Source organism: Salarias fasciatus, chromosome 5, assembly GCF_902148845.1.
Source record: "Salarias fasciatus chromosome 5, fSalaFa1.1, whole genome shotgun sequence".
NCBI lineage: Eukaryota > Metazoa > Chordata > Actinopteri > Blenniiformes > Blenniidae > Salarias > Salarias fasciatus.
Genome location: NC_043749.1, coordinates 28,435,029 through 28,455,407, shown reverse-complemented (window position 1 = coordinate 28,455,407; position 20,379 = coordinate 28,435,029). Strand labels below are relative to the sequence as shown.

The following is a 20,379-nucleotide window of genomic DNA, read 5'->3' as shown; positions in this document are numbered from 1 at the left end:
TCATGACTTCTAAAAATTTGCGGAAATATGTCAGTTGAAAAACTTTATTTCAACATCCAGACAATGTTGACAAATTAACCGTTGAAAAAATGTTCATGTGAATGTTAACCCCCGCCTTGTATTTCTTTTTCTTTAAGTCTGTTTGTTTTCATTGTCTCGTAAAGATAGAATTACGTCTAATAAAAGAGCCGCCCAAGCGGTTAAATTTAGTAATTTCATCAAATTGTGAACTTTGGTGAAAAACAAAACAATCATTTTTAAAACCACCACTTTGTTTCCTGTGTATTGCACTGTGTTTCAGGATAAGTACTTTTTCTGCAAACTGGTGGTCACCCTCCCATTCACAGATTCAACACACAGTAAACTTATAGCTCAACAGGTAAGGCTGAGGATCGCTGAACAGTAAGTTGTAAAGTCAAAACCCGTGTTTCACTGGTCTGTAATGAAATGCTGAAATGACTGAAAGAATATGACTGAACCTCAGACCGCAAGCCCAGTGGTTAGAGGGTGGTCGATTTAATTTAGAAATTTCTGCACTTTTGCTGCTGTACTGCTCAGTTTGACTAAAACCAACTCTGCATTGGAGGTCGGCACGACGTCAGATTCAGACCTCCACATGACGTCCAAAAAAGACGTAATAAAAACTTTCATTCTGCACCTAAAACAGACCTGATTTGGAGGTCAAAAATGATGTTAATTATACGTTGACACAAAAAGACATTTCTGAAAGAGCAGGCTGTTCACAGAGTGCAGTTTCAAAGCACATTCACAAAAAGTCTGTTGGAAGGGAGAAATGTGGCAGGAAACGCTGCACAACCAAGAGAGATGACCGCAGGCTGAACAGCATTGTGAAGAAGAGCCGCTTCCAGAATTTGGGGGAGCTTCAAAGACAGTGGACTGAAGCTGGAGTCCAGGTATCAAAAGCCACTGTTCACAGACGTGTCCGGGAAATGGGCTACAATAGCCGTATTCCCATGGTCAAGCCACTTCTGAACTCAAGACCACGGAAAAAGCGTCTGACTTGGGCTATGGAAAAGAAGCACTGGACAGTTGAAGAGTGGTCCAAAGTCCTCTTTTCAGACGAAAGCAAGTTTTGTATTTCATTTGGAAGTCAAGGCGCCAGAGTCTGGAGAAAAGCTGGAGAGGAGCAAAATCCAAGTTGCTTGAAATCCAGTGTGAAGTTCCCACAGTCAGCGATGGTTTGGAGCCATGTCAGCTGCTGGTGTTGGTCCACTGTGTCTCATCAAGTCCAGAGTAAATGCAGCTGTGTACCAAGAGATTTTAGAGCACGACATGCTTCCTTCTGCTGAAAAGCTCTATGGAGATGATGATTTCATTTTTCAGCATGATCTGGCACCTGCCCACAGTGCCAAAACCACCAGTAACTGGTGTACTGACCATGGCATTACTGTCCTCGATTGGCCTGCCAATTCCCCTGACCTGAACCCCATTGAGAATTTGTGGGGTATTGTCAAGAAGAAGCTGAAAGACACCAGACCCAACAATGCAAATGAGCTAAAGGCCGCTATTGAAGCATCCTGGGCATCCATAACACCTCAGCAATGCCACAGGCTGACTGCCTCCATGCCACGCCGCATTGATGCAGTAATTCATGCAAAAGGATTCTCAACCAAGTACTGAGTGCATTAATGGACATTTTCAAATGTTTGATTTTGTTTTGCTGTTATAATTTTGTTTTTTTACTTGGTCTGAGGAAATATTCTAGTATTTTGAGATAGGATTTTTGAGTTTTCTTAAGCTGTAAGCCATAATCAGCAATATTAAAATCATAAAAGGCTTGAAATATCTCAGTTGATTTGTAATGAATCCAGAATGTGTGACATTTTTGTTTTTTTAATTGCATTTCAGAAAATAAAGAACTTCATCACAATATTCTAATTTTCTGAGACAGTCCTGTAATCAAGACGAGACAAATAAAAGATGGAAAAAGTGAGAGGAAAGTAGACAAATGAACTTTTAGGCACCGTGTGGCTGTTGAACAGGTGATCTGTCTCCACCTGAAGATGTGGAGAGAAAAACCACTCCAGCAGGTAGAACCACAAAACAGAAGTTGGTCCTGAGTGAAGGAGGAAACTCAGAACAACAACAACTCAGAATAATAAAGTCTGACCCAATAAAAGCTGGAAATCATTAACAGCCTCACGTGAGTTGACCTCTTTTAACATGGGTCTTTTGATATCAGAGAATCCAAATGGGTCAAAGACAAACAGGAAATGTGATTTTACTCTGAAAGAGCAACTGAAATGTGGGAGAGCTTCAAGGAAGTGCACATTTAATAAAATCCTTTAAAACTGTTGCTTTAAACCTGAATCCTGACATGTAATCCACATTTTATCCGCTTGGTTTATTTAATATTTGTAACACTTTCTGACATGAGTCATAAATCTGAATATTCAGGTGAGAAATGACCTGATTGGTGTTTTTCTCTCTCCAGTCCTCGTTGTTCCAAGCTGATGTGCTGCAGGTCTGGATTCTAAAGTCAATCTGTTCATGTCAAGTCAAAGAGCTGCAGACTGGAAAGAGGACGCAGCATTTAGTGAGCGCACAGCAGCAAACAGGAGGAAGGACTGATGCAGGATGAAGCCTTCATGTTAAACTGTGGCTCCTCTCATCAGCTGCGCAGTAAACTGAGGAGAATCCAGTGGAGCTGAAGACACAGAGGCTTTTCTTACCGGTCTGATGGCTGAACGCAGCTCCGGAGCAGATGAGCAGACAGAGGCAGAGAGCTGGCAGCAGGTCCATGGCTGCAGCAGGTATGACAGTTATTTCTCTGAACTCAGAGTGATGAGGTGTGTTTGATTTACACGTCAGACTCTTTATGATCTGCTGATAAGAAGATTATTTTCTCCACAGCAGATCTTAAGAATATACAAGATTTATACTTTCAATATCTTCTTAGTGTGCTCATAATGAGCTTAATTATACTTCTGGTTTATTTCAGTTACTAAAAAATCCTACTTTGCAGCTAAAAATCAATGTGCTTTATCATTACTTGCTGTATTTGATGAAACAGATGATTTCCATGGAAGGTTCTCCATTTATTTATTACCAGAAAACAAACATAACATCCTGAGGAACTTAAAATAGAGTCAGAGTTCAGTCGTGGGACCTTCTCCTCCACCTGACTGATCAATCATTTCTAAACACTGATCATCCACTTCAGAACATCTGGATGGAGCAAACAGTGGAGGCTCCTCTCTCTTTGTTGATGGTAATCTGGCAGCACTCTCTTGGAATTCACCCTCAGTTTGTTTTCAAACAGCAGCATGATGAGTTGAGTCACTTTATTTCTTCCTGTGCTCCATTTTCACAGCTCCAGCTCAGACTGATCTCTTCTTCACTTCCAGCTTCTCCTGATTTCAGACTGAATGGATCCTGATCAGATTAAATGAATCCTCTGATCACACCTGATGATTTACATGGAAACTTTGGAAATGAAGAGTATTGATGGTCAAACATGAACAGATTTGATCATTTTAGCCTTTAGATACAGTGAATGAGAGGCAAATAGAGAAATCCAGAGAAGCTGTAAAACTGTGGAGATTTTTAGTAAAATCTGTCCTGCTGTCAACCTGCCTGAAACCTCAGAGTATTAAATACTGAATAGTAGGAAATTATCCCAGTGATGACCTTTTAATCAGCTGATACACACATCCCAGTGTTTGACCAGAGAGGACAGCACACACACATTCCTGCTGTTGTTCAAGTAAAAACCATCACAGTTGGTTTTTGTTGGCCAAAAAGTCAAGAAAAACCAACAATCTCTATCCCAAAAAATTTACATATTCCATCCGACCAATAAAAGAAAAGTGTTTTTAAAACAAAAAAGTCACCTTCAAATAATTATGTTCACTTCTGCACTCAATACTTGGTCGGGAATCCTTTTGCAGAAATGATGCTTCAGTGCGGCGTGGCATGGAGGCAACCAGCCTGTGGCTCTGCTGAGGGGTTCTGGAGGCCCAGGATGCTTCGATAGCGGCCTGAAGCTCATCCACAGTGGGGGGTCTGCTGACTCTCTGCTTCCTCTTCACAATATCCCACAGATTCTCTCTGGGGTTCAGGTCAGGAGAGTTGGCAGGCCAATGGAGCACAGCAGTACCATGGTCAGTAAACCACTGACCAGTGGCTTTGACTCTGTGAGCAGGTGCCAGGTCCTGCTGAAACATGAAATCTTCATCTCCATAAAGCTTTTCAGCAGATGCAGCATGAAGTGCTCCAGAATCTCCTGCTAGCTCGCTGCATTGACCCTGCCCTTGATAAAACACAGTGGACCCCCAGCAGCAGCTGACATGGCCCCCAGACCATCATGACTGTGGGGACTTGACTCTGGACTTCAGGCATTTTGGCATTTCCTTCTCCCCAGTCTTCCTCCAGACTCTGGCACCTTGATTTCTGAATGACCTGCAAAATTTGCTTTCATCTGAAAAAAGTCCTTTGGACCACTGAGCAACAGTCCAGCCTGCTTCTCTGGGTCCAGGTCAGGAGCTTCTGCTGCTGGTTCTGGTTCAGAAGTGTCTTGACCTGGGGAATGCGGCACCTGCAGCACATTTCCTGCACACGCCTGTGCACGGTGGCTCTGGATGTTTCTCCTCCAGACTCAGTCCACTGCTTCAGGTCCCCCAAGGTCTGAATCAGTCCTTCTCCACAGTCTTCCTCAGGGTCCGTCACCTCTTCTAGCTGTGCAGCGTTTTCTGCCACACTTCTTCCTTCCCACAGACTTCCCACTGAGCTGCCTTGATACCCACTCTGGGAACAGCCTGTTGGCTCAGAAATGTCTTTCTGTGTCTTCCCCTCTGGCTTGAGGGTGTCAGTGATGTCCTTCTGGACAGCAGTCAGGTCGGCAGTCTGACCCAGGATTGAGGTTTTGAGTAATGAACCAGGCTGGGAGTTTTTAAAGGCCTCAGGAATCTTTTGCAGGTGTTTAGAGTGAACTGGTTGATTCAGATGATCAGGTTAAAGCTCCTTCAGAGGACCTTTTCATAATATGCTCATTTTTTGAGATCGGGATTGTTGGTTTTTCTTTACTTTTGGCCAAAATCATCAATATTAAAACAATAAAAGGCTTGAACTGCTTCAGTTGTGTGTAATGAATCTAACATATATGAAAGTCTAATGTTTATCAGTACATTACAGAAAATACTGAACTTTATCACAATATGCTAATTTTTTAGAAGGACCTGTATATTATACAAGAAGAAAACTTTGTTGAAAAAATGTTAATATGAAATAAATAAAGTTTGGGAAAATTAAATAAAATCTAAATAAAATTAAACAATCTTTATCTTCCCACAATGCTCGACTTCAGATAGACAGAAATTTTCATTGATCAAGACACTTTAAATTACATTTTATCCCCTTTAGATTTTTAGATATTTAACTAAAACATTTATGAAGAGAAAAAAAATCAGTTTCATTTTTTTACTTCAAATGTTAAAGATGTGATAACAAATAGAAATTCATGCAGCTAAAACCTGAAACTGTTTATTTCTGATAAATGAAGCTTCTTTAAGTCCTTTAATAAAAATCTAGACACCGTTTTTCCAGCAGATTGTTCTCTTGTAAAGCGACCAGAAGAGAACATGAACCACAGTAACTGTGTTGAAGCAGACATCAGGTCTCAGTGTGGACTTTAAACTGAGCAGCAGAAGCTTCTTCATCAGTAAAATCTGTTCTTTTCACCTGGAGTTCTGAACCTCCTGAAGCTTTTCAGTCCATCTCTGCAGAATCTGTTGTAAATGCTGATGCAGGAGCAGTGTGGAGGTTTGATCATGAAGGAAACGAGCGACAGACGCTGCAGAACTGACATTCAGACTAATGAAGCTCAGTGACGGTGAGCAGCCACACAGCAGGTCTGATTACCCAGAGTCAGTTTAAAGCTCAGACAACAAATCATTCAGTTTTTTTAATGATTGTGTGAAAACAGCCTCATCTTTGTGTTCCTGAAAAACACTCCTGATGTTCACGCCTCTGCTCTCTTTTTACACTGCTGTGTTGTTTAAAGTCTCCTGAGCCTCAAAGGTTTGAAAACCCCTCTGATTTCAGAATTGTGTAAATTTCCAGCATTAAAATGTCATTTTGTGTAACTGATACGTCAGACTGTTCTACTAGCTGTGCAGCTGCTACAAATCATTTTCACCTCTTCGGCTGAGCGCCAGCAGCTTCACCTCAGAAACTCTTGGATTACAGCTCACACACGCTCACACACGCTTTGACATTCAACTCTCACAATAATTTAAACAACAATCTCTCAGGAAATGATTCCAGCTTCTTGACTCACTTTGTTCAAGTTATAAAAACCATGAAGACCCAAATTCTGCCAGCTTTACAAACTCTGGAAATGTTCCTAAACATCTGGATGTTTTCCTGAATGAAACCATTCAGTGGGAGGAAGATGCTCTAGAATGTGTTTGTCACAGCTCTCTGCTGCCCCCCAGAGGAGATCTGCCCCCACTGCAGAGTTGACTCCATCAGAGAGAGAATCAGCAGAAGAAAAGCCACACATGCAGAGGAAGAACATGCAAACTCCAGCCGGTAACGAGCAGGGGGTCTTCTCACTGTGAGCTGAAGAGCTGACCACTGCACCTTCCTGCAGCCTGGTTCAGAGTCCAGAGAGCAGAGAGGATGAGGAGAGGTTTCTATATGTTAGAGGAGAGCTCTTCCTCACTGAGGAAACACTCTGTGTGTTTCCTTTGGCTGGACGGACCGGTTCACTGCACGCACGCACACACACACACACACACACACACACACACACACACACACACACACACACACACACACACACACATCCTGCACTTTAACTCGATTGGCCGTCTGCCTGTTTCACCACTCTGCAGGTTAAAGCTCTATTCAGTAACTTTCTCTGAATAAAACTGATTTATTCTGTAAATTCACAAATCAGATTAAATCCTGACATGAAGTGCATGTCAAGAATGTTTTTTTATTTTTGCTTCAGCAAACATTTCAGCCTCATACTGAGAATCATAATCTCCATATTCAAACAGCAGTAAACTTCTCTGTCTGGCTCATTTCTTTTCACCTGCAGGACAAACCCAAACTACTCTTTTCAGTTTTTTTTTTTTAAATGATCAAATAATCACATTTGGTTATATTTGGTTATTGGTTTTATATATGTTGGTTATAAATAAAATATTTCTATCTTTATGTTGTACATTAATTACAAGCATATAAAACATTATTAAATAGTTCAGAAAAAAACAGATGGTTCTTGTGTCAAAGCATTTAGCTACTTGACAATATCCTAAAATGAATGAATGAATGAATGAATGAATGAATGAATGAATGAATTTATTTGTTTCAAACATGCAAACCAAAATTCAAAATTAATTATTTTTATATTTCTTATATTTACATTCAGCTTCAAGTGTTCTTGTTTTAATGAAATCTTTATAAAGTTTATTTTTCTTTTTACATGCATTTCTTATTCCTCCAGTGATCCACGGATAATTCTTAAACTTTGTATTTGTTTTTAATTGTTTTAAAGGACAATGTTTTCAAATAATGTTTTAAACAAGTTCAAAAATGTGGCATAGCTCGATCAACATCATTACAGCAGTAATCTCATTCCAATTTTGCACAAGCAGATCTGTTTTTAGGGCATTAAGAGTCCTCTATTGTCTTTATTCTTTTCCAGATTGTGTTGCTGTTGTTCACTTGTCGTTTATAGTCATCATTATAAATTGTAAATATCGGTAGGTGATCACTGATGTCAGTAACTAGAAGCCCACTTACAGAATTAATACTTATGTCGTTTGTAAATATATTGTCAATCAAAGAGGCACTTTCAGTAGTTATTCTAGTAGGTCTTATGATTTTGGGGTACAAATTTAGGCAATACATGGTGTTCAGAAAATCATTTGTGGGTTTGTGTTCATTTACATTTAACAAATTAATGTTAAAATCTCCACAGATATACACGGTTTTATCAAAAGTATGCAAGAAAGTGGATTCAATCCAGTTATTAAAGATTTCAAGGCTTGTACCAGGTGCCCTGTACACACAGCTAATTATGACATTCTTCTTTTTTCTATTACAGAGTTCGATTGAGATGCACTCCAAAACATTTTCAATGACAGTAGTCATTCTCTCAACAACTTTATATTGTAGAGAGCTTTCAATGAAGATGGCTGCACCGCCTCCTGTTTTATTTGGTCTGTTGATATATTGTAGTTCGTAACCATCCAAGCTAAAATCAGATCCTCTGTCAGTATTCATCCACGTTTCAGTCACCGCTATGATGTTGAATGGATTAGTGAAGTGGCTGAGATATTCCTTGATATGGCCAAAGTTAGCATATAGGCTTCTGCTATTGAAATGTATCAGAGACAGTTTCCCTTTGATGTCTATGCTCTGATTGAACTGATTTTCAGTGTAGTATCTGCAGTTGACTTCAGAAGAGAGAAAGTTATGATCAGGGTCTATATTATAATCAAAGTCATTACGTTTCCTCGATAAGGCAGTGTTCAGTTCCAGTGTTTGTTCCGACATCATATTTGTCTGTGAGGAGCTGTCTATTTCAGGTAATTGTGCCATGGATATTGTCTGTGATGCAGGTTACCTTACATACACACTGATCATATGTATTGATCCAACTCCTCCAGTTTCCTGATGACCAAGGCTTTTGCCTCTTCTGGTGTTCCCTTTAATTTGATGAATACTTTGCAGTTGGTTGTCCATGTACTTTGAATCTTTCCTTGTTTTCTCAAGGCTCTGGCTTTCCAAGCAATTTCTGCGTTGACTTTTGTCAGGTGTTCATTCATAAACACGTTGGTTCCCTTTAATTCCCTGCCCTGTTTCAACAAGGCGATCTTGTCTTTTCTGTTTACAAATCTCATGATTACGGTTGGCTTGTGATCTCTGCTCCGTTTGGGCAACAAGTGGCAGGCCTCGATGCCGTCGCAGTCCACAGAAATGCCTCTGGACTCCAAAAAAGCAGCTACCTGGCGCTCGGTAGAGTGCGCTTCGTCCGCGCTCTTCCCTGCGGTGTCGTCGGGGGTCACGGCGCGGGTATAGGACCGGGGTTTGATGTGAATCCCTGTAACGATCACGTCGTTCATCCTCGTATATTGCTCGAGGTCCGCCACCCTGGACTCCAGTTGTGAAATGCGCTTGTCCTTTTCCTCGCATTGTAAGCGCAGCGCTTTTACCTCGCCGACCAACTTTAAGATGTCCTCCTGATTCTTTTTCACAGCAGAAACATCCATAATGAGGGCATCCAGCGACTGCTTAAGGTCGCTAACTTCCTCTGAGGATGGACTTTTCTTCGGTGGCATTTGCTCGGGATTGAAAAATTAGAAGCGCCGCTCAGCTGTTTAGCGCAGTCAGCTGTAGCACGCTGACAGGTGCCCAGCAGCTTGCAGGCTGCCAGCAAACATCCAAAGTAGCGCAATCCGCTCTCCAAATGTTCATTAAAATCCCGAGCAACAGTCAGACTTGCTGCACAGTCAAGCGCATGAACTCCTTTGCGAGCGCATGAACTCCTTTGCGAAATAAGAATCCAATTTGCACCTGAGCAACGCTTTAGTCACACAAAGTAAGAAAACAACTAGTAAACGTTTAGTAGAATATTTGTATTGGTTTTACTAAATCGCTAAATCATGGATTCGATGACTTTTTTAGAAACAGGACATGAGAGTGAGGCTTATTAACAGAATCTGATCTGTTCCAGACTTTTTAAACCACAAAAGGTGATTTTGAACAGAAAAATGTTTGGTATAATAATTCTATTACCTGTAAATGACACAGTGGGACGATTTGCTTTAAATTATTGAATCAACCAAAAGATAAACCCTGAAGTGTGAAATGTGTTATTGATGTCCTGCATCGCGTCTATACAGGTTTTGTCCAGCAGATGGCGCCATGAGATTAAAAATCATAACAACGTGAACTGAATTTAGAAGAAAACCAAAGCAAACAGACAAAACATGAACAGCATGAGGAGGATTGTTTAAAGACAAATTTAGGTTTAAAAAATGAAATTAGACGTTTATTGATCTATTAATGAATGAAACACATGATGTGACATTTGGACAGTTTGACTCATAAATTCAAGGATTCATTCATTCATGATTTTGAAATACATTTCTGTGAAATTCCACACTCTGAGCCCAGTCAAACCCAAAATATAAATGAGTAAAGAAGAAAAATATAACGGAAAATAAACCGAAAACTTCATCCAAAACAAATTCAAGTTTACATGAAGTTAATCTAGAAATTACAGAGCATTTCAGATTCATCTTATAATTTCACCTCAAAGCTGAATCTCCTGAACATTCCTGCAGAATATTAACACAATGGATCAGCTCACATCTTGAACTGGGTTTGGGCTCCTTTTCTCTTTAGAATTCCTGTTTTTTGTGACAGTGGAGGGAATACTGTGCCTCCATCTTTCCCTCTCCAGGTCTGTTCAACACTTCAGAAATATCCTCATGTTTGTTGTAGGAAGGAAGAAATAAATCAATGATGTTAAATTCAATTGAAAACACAGTGAAGCAGCTGCTCTGTCTCACATTTCCATCAACTATAACAGGAAACGGAGCTGAAAGTCTGATGCTGAACACACAGAGCTGCTTTAAGGAGTTTATTACCCTGAGATGAGTTTGTTGTTTCCATCAACTCTTTCTAGAACATTCAGCTGACAAACATCCTCAGAGGAGGAGCAGAAAGCTTCAGTTCTGCTTCACAAACCTCTGGATCACCTCTGATTCAAAGTGGGAAGCAGCTGATACACACATCCCAGAGAGGACAGCACACACACATCCTGCTGTTATTCAAGTAAAAACCATCACAGTGAATCAGGCTGAAGCCGACGTGAGGATGAGGAAGGAGAGGAAGACGTCCTGCAGTGATGTGAGCTCAGGATCCATCAGTGTCTTCAGTCCTCACTGATCTGAGCTTCACTTCTTTCTGCAGCAGCTGAACTTTCCACACTTCTCCTCTGTATTGATCATCTTTAAAAGTCAGAGTCTTGTTTCATTGAATCCTTTAAACAGCTTCTGACTCCACCAAGACTGAAACAAGAAAAACTTCCAGCAGTTCACAAGAAAACACAAAGAAACTGTTCCTGTTTGATTCTCTGGAATGAAAAATAGAAAACCCTCAATTTTTTATCAGAAAAAAAGGCACAAACAACAACAAAAAACCAACTTAAATTCTGCTAAAAAAAATTGCTAAAGTCTAAAAAAAAGTGTGTGTGTGTGTGTGTGTGTGTGTGTGTGTGTGTGTGTGTGTGTGTGTGTGTGTGTGTGTGTGTGTGTGTGTGTGTTCTCGTATTTCTATCCTTGTTGGGGCCAAATGTCCCCACAAGGATAGCAAAACGTGGAACGACGTGCCTTGTGGGGACCTTTTTCCGGTCCTAAGTAGGAGAAACAGTGTTTTCTTGACCGTGTTGTTGTTACTGAAAAAAGTAAAAGTGCAAAAACATTTCTTTAGGGTTAGGCTTTATTGTGGTGTGGGTTAGGGTAAGGGTCAGGGTTAGGGGCTAGACATGAATGGGAGTCAATGGACGGTCCCCACAAGGATAGAAATACGAGACTGAGCGTGTGTGTGTGTGTGTGTGTGTGTGTGTGTGTGTGTTAAGTTAAAGCTTCGACTTCTGTTCCTGTAAACTGTTCACCAGTGCGCTGTGGTGAATTCTCTGAGCGTCTTGTCTTTGATCTTGAACCTGCAGGAAGAAGAAAAAACAAGACTTTACTTCTGTTGCTCCACTGCAGAGGTTTTAAAATGTTTTCCAGTTTATATCAACTGAAAGTTCAACATATTGAACTCTCCAACTTTTGACTTAAACACCTGATGATTGATTGATTGATTGATCACATTTGAAGATTTTCCTCAAGTCACCTCAAGTTATTTGTCTTCACAAACACAAATAACTGCTGTTTGAATCATCTCAAAGAAAGATGATTCTGATATAATCACAGTTAAATACTGTTCTGATGATACTTTTTAATTGACTTTAAAACGTTTGTCCACTGGAGGATCTCAGGAAAAACCAACAAGTCTCCAACTCAAACGACCACCGTGGTCGTTAATTCAGTCTTGGATAAACAGTTTGAGAAACTAGTTTGAAAACTTTTAAAATTCTGAATCTTCATCTGTAATCTTTTCATCGTCACACAAACCTTTTTGTTTTCATTCCTTATGTTGAGTAAGTTTCCCTTTGGAATGTGAAAAAAAATTAAAATACTGTGATAAAGTGTCTGTTCAGATGAACTGTGACATGAACATTGAAATCATCCAAAATTTACATATAGTGAACTTACAAAGTAAAAAAAAAGTGATAAAAAAACCTGATCACAGTTCAATAAAGCCAACACTAATATAAAGTTAATTATTGTTTTTGCAGTTTTAGCTGTTGAATGAAACTCTGACAAATAAACCAAACATCCTTTTATATGCTTCATGCATTCTTCAGTTTTTATTGCTTTAAAGTTAAGTTTTGATATAAAAAAAAAATGGACAGAAGACAATTTAAACTTGGTTTATATCAGAGATAAAAACAGCAACACCACACTTTCTATCAGGAGACAAAACTCAGACGTTTCATTCAACAACATGTCAGATTTGGAGCTGAATGGATGTAAATGAATCTATTGACTCAGAAAGTATTTTTCAGAAGCTCCACCTTGAAATGAATGTAGTTTTCAGATTATTTAAAGAATAACAGCAATTAACACTTATTGCATGTATAGTCGGTACTTTTCACTTTAATCAGTCATGATTTGACAAAGATCTCAGGTCCCTAAAAGCACAGAAAGAGGCCTCATGTGGGCCGAGAGCCACCAGTTGATCATTTAGATAGAATTAACGTGCTGTGCTTTATGCTCACTCATTATTGACAGACAAATGTAAAATAAATAAATTTACCTCTATTACAGTTGAGGTGTCCAGTGTGCAGAAGAACTGCAATGACAACAACACCGCCAACAAGAACAACAACAGGTCCCAGAACTGCAGCAACAATCCATCCGATGGGAAGAGAGTCTGAAACTGAAGACAAAAAGTTTATTGGAGGATAAAATGTCTCACTGTGCAAAAGTTTCATTGAGGAGTGTTAAAAAATGTTCAAGTTAGGAATATTTCAAGAACAGTGCCTCAAAAAATATTTTGTTGGTGTTTTTTTGAAGAATTTCAATTTTATGAAACTCTTTTATGTCATTTAGCTGCAGTAAGGTTGAATGAAAAGGTATTTCATCTCCTGCCCTGTGTTGAAACAGGACATCAGTCCCTGTGAAGCCTCCACAGATGAAATGATCTGCATGTTTTCCAGCTGAAACGTCTGCAGGGAATCGAACCAGTGACCCTGAGCTGTGCTCACCACTGAACCACAGTGACAGAAGGCCTCAGACTCAGAGAGCAGAAGGTGGACATGAAGGTCCAGGGAGTGAAGATGATGCTGGATCTTCCTCAGTCTGGTTCCAGAGACCTGTGTGGATGACCTCTGACCTCTCAGGATGAATCAGATGACTGGACTCACTCACACTGTGTCAGTCTGTTCCACTCACTGATCTGCTCTCATTCAGTCACATTTCCTCCAACCTTCAGTCTCCATCAGGAGAAACTTCTCCTCAGATCACATCCTGCTCTCCACTCATCAAACATTTACACTCAACTCACTCAAAACTCTTCAGCTTGAAAATGTTGGACTGGAGAAATGATTTCTCCTCCATTTGTCTGGAATTCTATTCAGACTCTGGACTGATGGAGATTTTCCACATGCAGACACTCAGAGAGAGATTCTGCTCTTCTTCTCTCAGATCACTGGATCTTTCAGGATCTGTCACTTCTTCAGTCTGACTGAGTGTTTTTCTGCTCAGAGCTTCATGTTAGAAATGAGCTGCTGAAGCTGAGCTGTGATTGGACGCTCAGACTGGAGACGTTCACTGGAAACTCCACAAGATGGACTCAGAGAGACATTTCTCTGCTTTCTCAGAGTTCTGAATCTTTTATCTTTACAAATGTCAGATCCTGTCATGAGACAAATTGAATTAAAACTCACCACCAAAGAAAACATTTGTCTTCGCAGAAACTTGATGGCTGATCTCCGCCTGAGTCACTTCACAGTGATAGAAACCTTCTTTGGTCACAGTGGTTTGGAGGACGATGTCGTAGCTTCCTCGTCTTTCTGTCACTTCAGGTTCTTCAGACTTGATGATGTTTCCAGAATCATCTTTCCAGAAAACTGAAGGTTTAGGAGAAGCTCCAAGAACTTCACACTGCAGAAGAGCCCAGTCGCTGGTTTGTTTGAGGTTTGTTACAGATGGTTTGGAGGCTGCTCCTGAGAATCAGAACATTATGTGATTTTATTTTTGGATTTGTTTTGTTCTCAACTGTAAATAAAGTAATGTACAGGAAAATGCAAGCTGTCAATATATTAGTGCAATCCAGCTTTGAAGAACTTTAAACTCCACAAACATTTCTGTTCACTTTCTTTAGAAAAATCTAAAATCTTCCTCCTGATGGAACTTTTCTCATCAGTTGTTGGTGAATTTTAGTGTTTGAGTCAATTCAAACTCCACCAATCAGGAAGGATTGTCTAAAAGATGAAACATGGTCCTGCAGGGTTTCATCCTGAATCCTCATCAGAGACGTGTTGTGTTGAACGGCTTCCTATTGATCCCAGTTTGAACCTTCTGCTCCAGTTGAGTCCAGAAAGAAGGAGAAACATGAGAAAGAGCTTTGATGAGAGAGAAGCAGCAGCTTTCACTGCAACACAAACACACTGGAGACCTGACTCCCTGACACTCACACTGAAGGACAGCTGGAGGGAAGACAACATCTGGATCTGATACAGTGACCACTGACTGACTGATCAACATCTGGATCTGATACAGTGACCACTGACTGACTGATCAACATCTGAGTGAAACAGAAATCATCTCATTGGTTCTGATTCTTCTTTTAATCTCACATCAGTGAGTTGATAAAAAGTGGAGTTTAATTTGAGGGATTATTGAATCTCAGCTCTCTGAACTGTGAACTGCTTCACTCACTAACATGTCCTGAGAGCTGGATTCACATCAGAGGGAGAATTCATTTCCCTGAAGAGGAAACATGAAAAACTACAAGTTTGAAGGTAAATGTTCAGAATAAAGCAGCAGGTGACCTGAGGGGGAGGAGCTTCACTTCTGGGATTTCTTGAGTTTTATCTGGTAATTCTGATTCTAACTGATCGTTCAACACATTAATTACAAGTTAAAGTTACAGAGTATAAACTATAAACATTGGGAAAATAAAGCAGAGCATCCTCTTAAAACACTCTTCACAGATTCAAACATTAACTTTATTGTTCAGAGGAACAACAGGAACTTTCCTGCCTGCTGCCATCAAACGGGACGATTATCACTTTAATTCTGGATTTTGGGAAGATTTAAGCTTCAGCATGATGCTGTTAATAGTCCTGTGTTGTGATATTATTCAGATTTGTTCTGAAATATTTTAAATATTCGAGCATTCCTGAACTTTTACAACATTTCAAGATGTTTCAGAAAATGTTTCATGTTCTAGGTCAATACATCTATCTGTGGAACAGTGTTAATTTCTTCTGTCTATAAAAAGTCATAAATCTCTGAAGGCTGATCGTCTCTCAGCAGCTTGAAAACTTCCTGAATGTCTTCAAAGATCTGCTCAGTGAAGAATTAAATCCAAACCAGTGACTGAAGCTGGAAATCAGGGTGTGAAGCTGCAGTCCTGGAGGGTTTTAGCCTGCTTCTCTCAGATGATTCCTGACTTCAGAAAACCTGAATCTCATGATTCTGTCTTCATCAAACCTCCTCAAACTGGAAGAGACCTGAAACATGCAGGATGTCGACCCTCCAGTACAACAGTGGACCCTCTGATCTAAACCAGGTTGGAGTCATTTTCCAAACACTTTGGTTTCTATTTTAACAGAACAGGACACTTGTCGTCCACACCATAATTTCTTTAGAAAATTGACCTTTGAACCCAACAGTGACTGAACTGTCAAAACTCGACAATCCAACTCAGTCTTAAACAATGAAGTTTTAAAGATCTTCAGCCACAAGTGCACTGTTCACAGCAGGATTTTCTTTTTGTTGTAAAAGTGTTAAAGATTTGAAAATCACAATAGAATGACAACATTCGATAATGGACTCACCTGGAACAGGAACATATGTCTCGGTGTAGACCTGACTGTGGATTTCCTCCTGTGTCGCTACACATCGATATTTTCCGCTCTCGGTCACAGTAACTTGAAGGAAAACATCAAATTTCTTGTCTTTCTGTGTGAACTTCGGTTCAGCAGGAAAGACGTTTCCAGAACTGTCCCTCCACTCCACTCTGGGTTTAGGACAAGCTCCCTCAACGTCACATCGGAGCAGAACTCCAGCATTAGTTTGTTCAAGAGTTGTGATGGGCTTCTGGACTGCTCCTGGAAAAGAAAAAAATCTTAATGAGTCTCACAAGAGACGAAACAACTCTGGACTCTTTTCTTCTTCATTGTGATTTCAAAATCAAAACTAGTTTTTGTTGTAATGTTATTTTTTTCCTTCAGTATAAAATTTGAATAACATCTTCTCACTGCTGAAGAAATCATCACAGCAAAACCTCAGAGAAATGATTAACAGTTAAAACTGGACAAAGTGAAATCTGAAGATGAAGGAGCTTTTCTTTCTTCACTTATTTTCTGTTGGATTTTCTTTTCCTTATTTTAAGTCTTGTTAACATTTGATATTTATTTAAAAAATCAAAAAACTGATAAACTACATTTTAATGTGTAAAATAGTTAAACTTTTACTTTTCCTGTTGGTGGAAGACAAAAGCAAACATAGATTAATTAACACACAACTTCAGTTATGTTGATGTTCTTAAACCGTTTCCAAAGTAATTTTTATTATCACTTTGTCTCTGAACTTCAAAATTTTATAAGATAACTTTTATGAGATAACCATGTTTTTTTATCATTGTTACTGTGTACTTTGTAACAATTTAAATATTACTTACAGAATTATTATGAACATTTAACTTCACTGAAATCTCATTCTGGTTGGTCGATTCTTCATTCAAGACTGAAAGTCATTCAGGTTTTTAGATTTCATACAAAAGAATTTTATATTAATGCACATGATAAGTAAAGCATAATGACAATCAAAAGGTCCAAATGTCAAATATGTTCTGCCAAAAGACACAAGCTCACTCTGAAGACCAGATTGGATGAAAATCATCTTACAAAGTCTGAACAAGTTCAAAAATGTAAACAGTTTCAACATTTTTTAGGTTTAAATCCAGTGAAAACTCAATAAGTCTTCCGAGCTGGTATGTTACCTTTAAAACATCAAAACTGAAAAAACTTTATTTCCAACTTCATTTGTTGAATCTGAGCCAAAAAGTGAATCTTTTGTGTCTCAGTTTGTCTTCAGGTTAAAACTGGATCATTTGTTTCTTCTCAGGATTTGGATTGATGTGATCAGATTTCTGAAACTCTCCCTCACACTGGTGCTTTGATGCTGAAGCTGCTCAGCAGAACTTCTGAGGGGCCACGAGCCACAGGTCAGACACCCAAAAGCTAACAAAATATTACGAGATTAGAGAAACACCTTTTTCTTCATAATAAGAAGATTTTAAGATTTTATCTCATTAAATAGAAGAAAAACTAGTTTTTATTCTCTCAGCAGCTTCTAAAGTTCAGGACAATAACTGTGTGACTCCAGGTGAGATGTCAGGCTGAGTAAAGTGTTTCAAAGCAGGACTCACCTGGGATGTTTCTGGGTTTTAAGATATACTCTGAAAGGAAAAAGAAAGCACATGTTAGACTTTTCATGAACCTGACATTCAGCTCAAACTGAAGGGAAAGAAACACAGAAGAGTTAAACACTTTATTCCACATTCAAAATGGAGACGGTGACATTTCAGCAGCATCTTCATGTATTTCCAGAGGAGACTGGTTCAGGTGAGGAACAGATGGCTTCAGTCAGGAGACACATCTACAGTGGGATCTTTGTTTCAACTCTTTTACTTTTCTTCAAGACTTGTTAACTCTCTGCTCACAGTTAGAGTTTGAAACATTCACCTGGAAAAGTCTCACTGTCTTTAATCAACCAGGCTGCAATGAATGAAACAGACTTTACTGTCTCCAAGAAGAGAGAGAACCTCTGTATGGACAGTGGACTTCTTTCTTCTTCTGCCGTCTGCATTATTACATCCATCAGTGAGTTTTAAAGAGACAAAGAAGCTGAAAACTCATCATTCAGCCTCAAGTGTTGCATTCTGTGGTCCTTCAGCACTGCAGCAGCATGTTCCTCTGACCGGCCAGGGTGCTGAGATCCACTGGAGCAACACAACATGTGCTGACAGGGAACAGAAGGAAGAAGACTGAGAGAGACTGAAGAAGCTGCTGTGAAGGGAACACAGAGCAACCAGCCAGGGAACACTGGACTGATGCCAGGGAACACACTGCTGCTGTGATGAAATGATAAATGCTTACAAAGAAAGGCAAGGAAGCTGTTGCAGAAGAACAGAACAGTTGCAAAAGAAAAACAAAAAGGTTGCAAGAGAACAAGATTAAATATGAACAACAGATGCAGCTGCCCAAGCGAACGCGCCGACAGGTCCGGTAATGGCGGCCGCGGCAGCAACCCCAGCAGCAACCTTCACCATCAAACCACCGGAGCCTTTTGACTTTGCAAAATCCCAGGAGAGGGAAAAGTGGATCAGATGTTTTGAGCGCTTCAGACTGGCGAGTAACCTGAACAACTCCTCAGATGCTAATAGGGCAACAGCCATCAGAACCAGTGGATTCATTCATAACAGCACTTTATGTGCTTGCAGGAAACTGTGAGTACGGTGCACTCCACGATGAGCTTTGAGAGAGAGGCTTGTGGTGGGGCTAAAAGGTTTGTCACTGTCAGAGAGAATGCAGCTGGACAAAGATCTAACCCTTGCTAAAGTTATCATAATGGCTAGGCAATCTGAAGAAATACAATGTCAGCAATCTGACCTGAGAAGTAAAGTCATCCCAAACAAATCAGCTGTGGATGCCGTGCATGTGAGAAAGGTCAAACAAGTTGTAAAACAAACAACAAATAATAGTTACTAAACGTAACTACAGGCTGACAAGATTGGTGCGGGAATGAAGGAGCAAAGCAGGCTGTACGCCAGGCACCGCCCACAGAGCCCCAAGACACCAACGTCAAGCGCCCTCGCTCCGAGGCGCTGACCGTACATGTGTCAGAAACAGTCGTGACATAACGACAGCAAACACACACACGCCGGGTAAGGCCTCAACAGAGCCCATATCCGTGCACATATCCATGAGATATGACCGCACAAAGGTGGACGCCGAAGACCAGGAGGCAGCCTGACAGATGTCACCCACAGAGGCCTGGATCACTGCCGGCGGAGGACAGTTCCGTGCCTCGTAAGCCGCAGCAATAGCACCACCAACCCAGTGGGCAAGGCGCTGGGACAACAGCAGAGCACCACCACGCCCCCTGGCCCCAAACCCCACAAACAGCTGGTCCATAGCCCAGAAGCCAGCTGTGCCCTCCACGTAGCAACGCAAAGCCCTGACCAGACACAGCAACCACAGCCGCGCCTCGTCCACTGATGAGCCCGGTGGAGTGTCAAGTGCCCTGATAAGTATTAGGTGCGTTCATGATGGCAAAGCCAGAGGCAGACAGAGCTAGACGAAGCAGACGGCGCAGCCGTGGGGCGGAGTTATAAGTCTGCCTCCAACTCGGACAACCCTATGTTCTCCATGTTGGTGTTTCTCATGACTCCCACAGTGGGGGGTGTTTACAGGCCCGTCGTCAGGGGGTCAATTAGGGGGGAAATGCCCCCCTCCTGTGCCTCCTTGCACCCCCCTGGCTGTCAGAGGGGTAATTTTGTTTTTCTTATTAAAAACAAAAGAATTCATAATTTCTTGTGTGTGTCACATTGTGTTAATTCATATTCAGTTAACTGAAATAAATAAAATTTAAAAACAGAATAATTTTAAGTTACGTTTTGGCTTCAGTCATGTGAAGCGTGCCTGCTGCTGCAAGTGCGACCAGACGTCAAGGGGGGGCAGACTGCCTCACCCCCTCAGTCCAAAAAATTAATAAATAAAGTTTTCAGTCTATTTTGTGCTTAAAAACAACAGCAAACTCCACTGGCTTGGTCATATCAATATGAAGTGTTGTGCTATTCAAAATTCCAAAAAAAAAAAAAAAAGGGGGGAGACTCCAGCTCTGCTAAAGGTGAGGGCTGGTTATTTTATCATTTGTTTTATTACTATTTGTGCTTTTTAGCAATGTGGTTGATGATCATACGTTGTTGGACACAGTACAACAGGCCTCTGATCTGTGGATTCTGTGTTTGTGTTGCTCCGTTACTTTTTCGCCA

General features: G+C 40.5%; 1 protein-coding gene across 1 annotated transcript in view; it reads right to left on the bottom strand.

Annotated features, from left to right (window-relative positions):
* Nucleotides 1–14,027: 14,027 nt before the first annotated feature.
* The window catches only part of LOC115388476 (V-set domain containing T-cell activation inhibitor 1-like), a 208,995-nt gene continuing 202,643 nt past the window's right edge, over nucleotides 14,028–20,379 (bottom strand). The window contains exon 5 of the mRNA XM_030091639.1: nucleotides 14,028–14,317. Coding sequence (XP_029947499.1) covers nucleotides 14,028–14,317 — 290 coding nt within the window. The remainder of the gene's footprint in view (nucleotides 14,318–20,379) is intronic.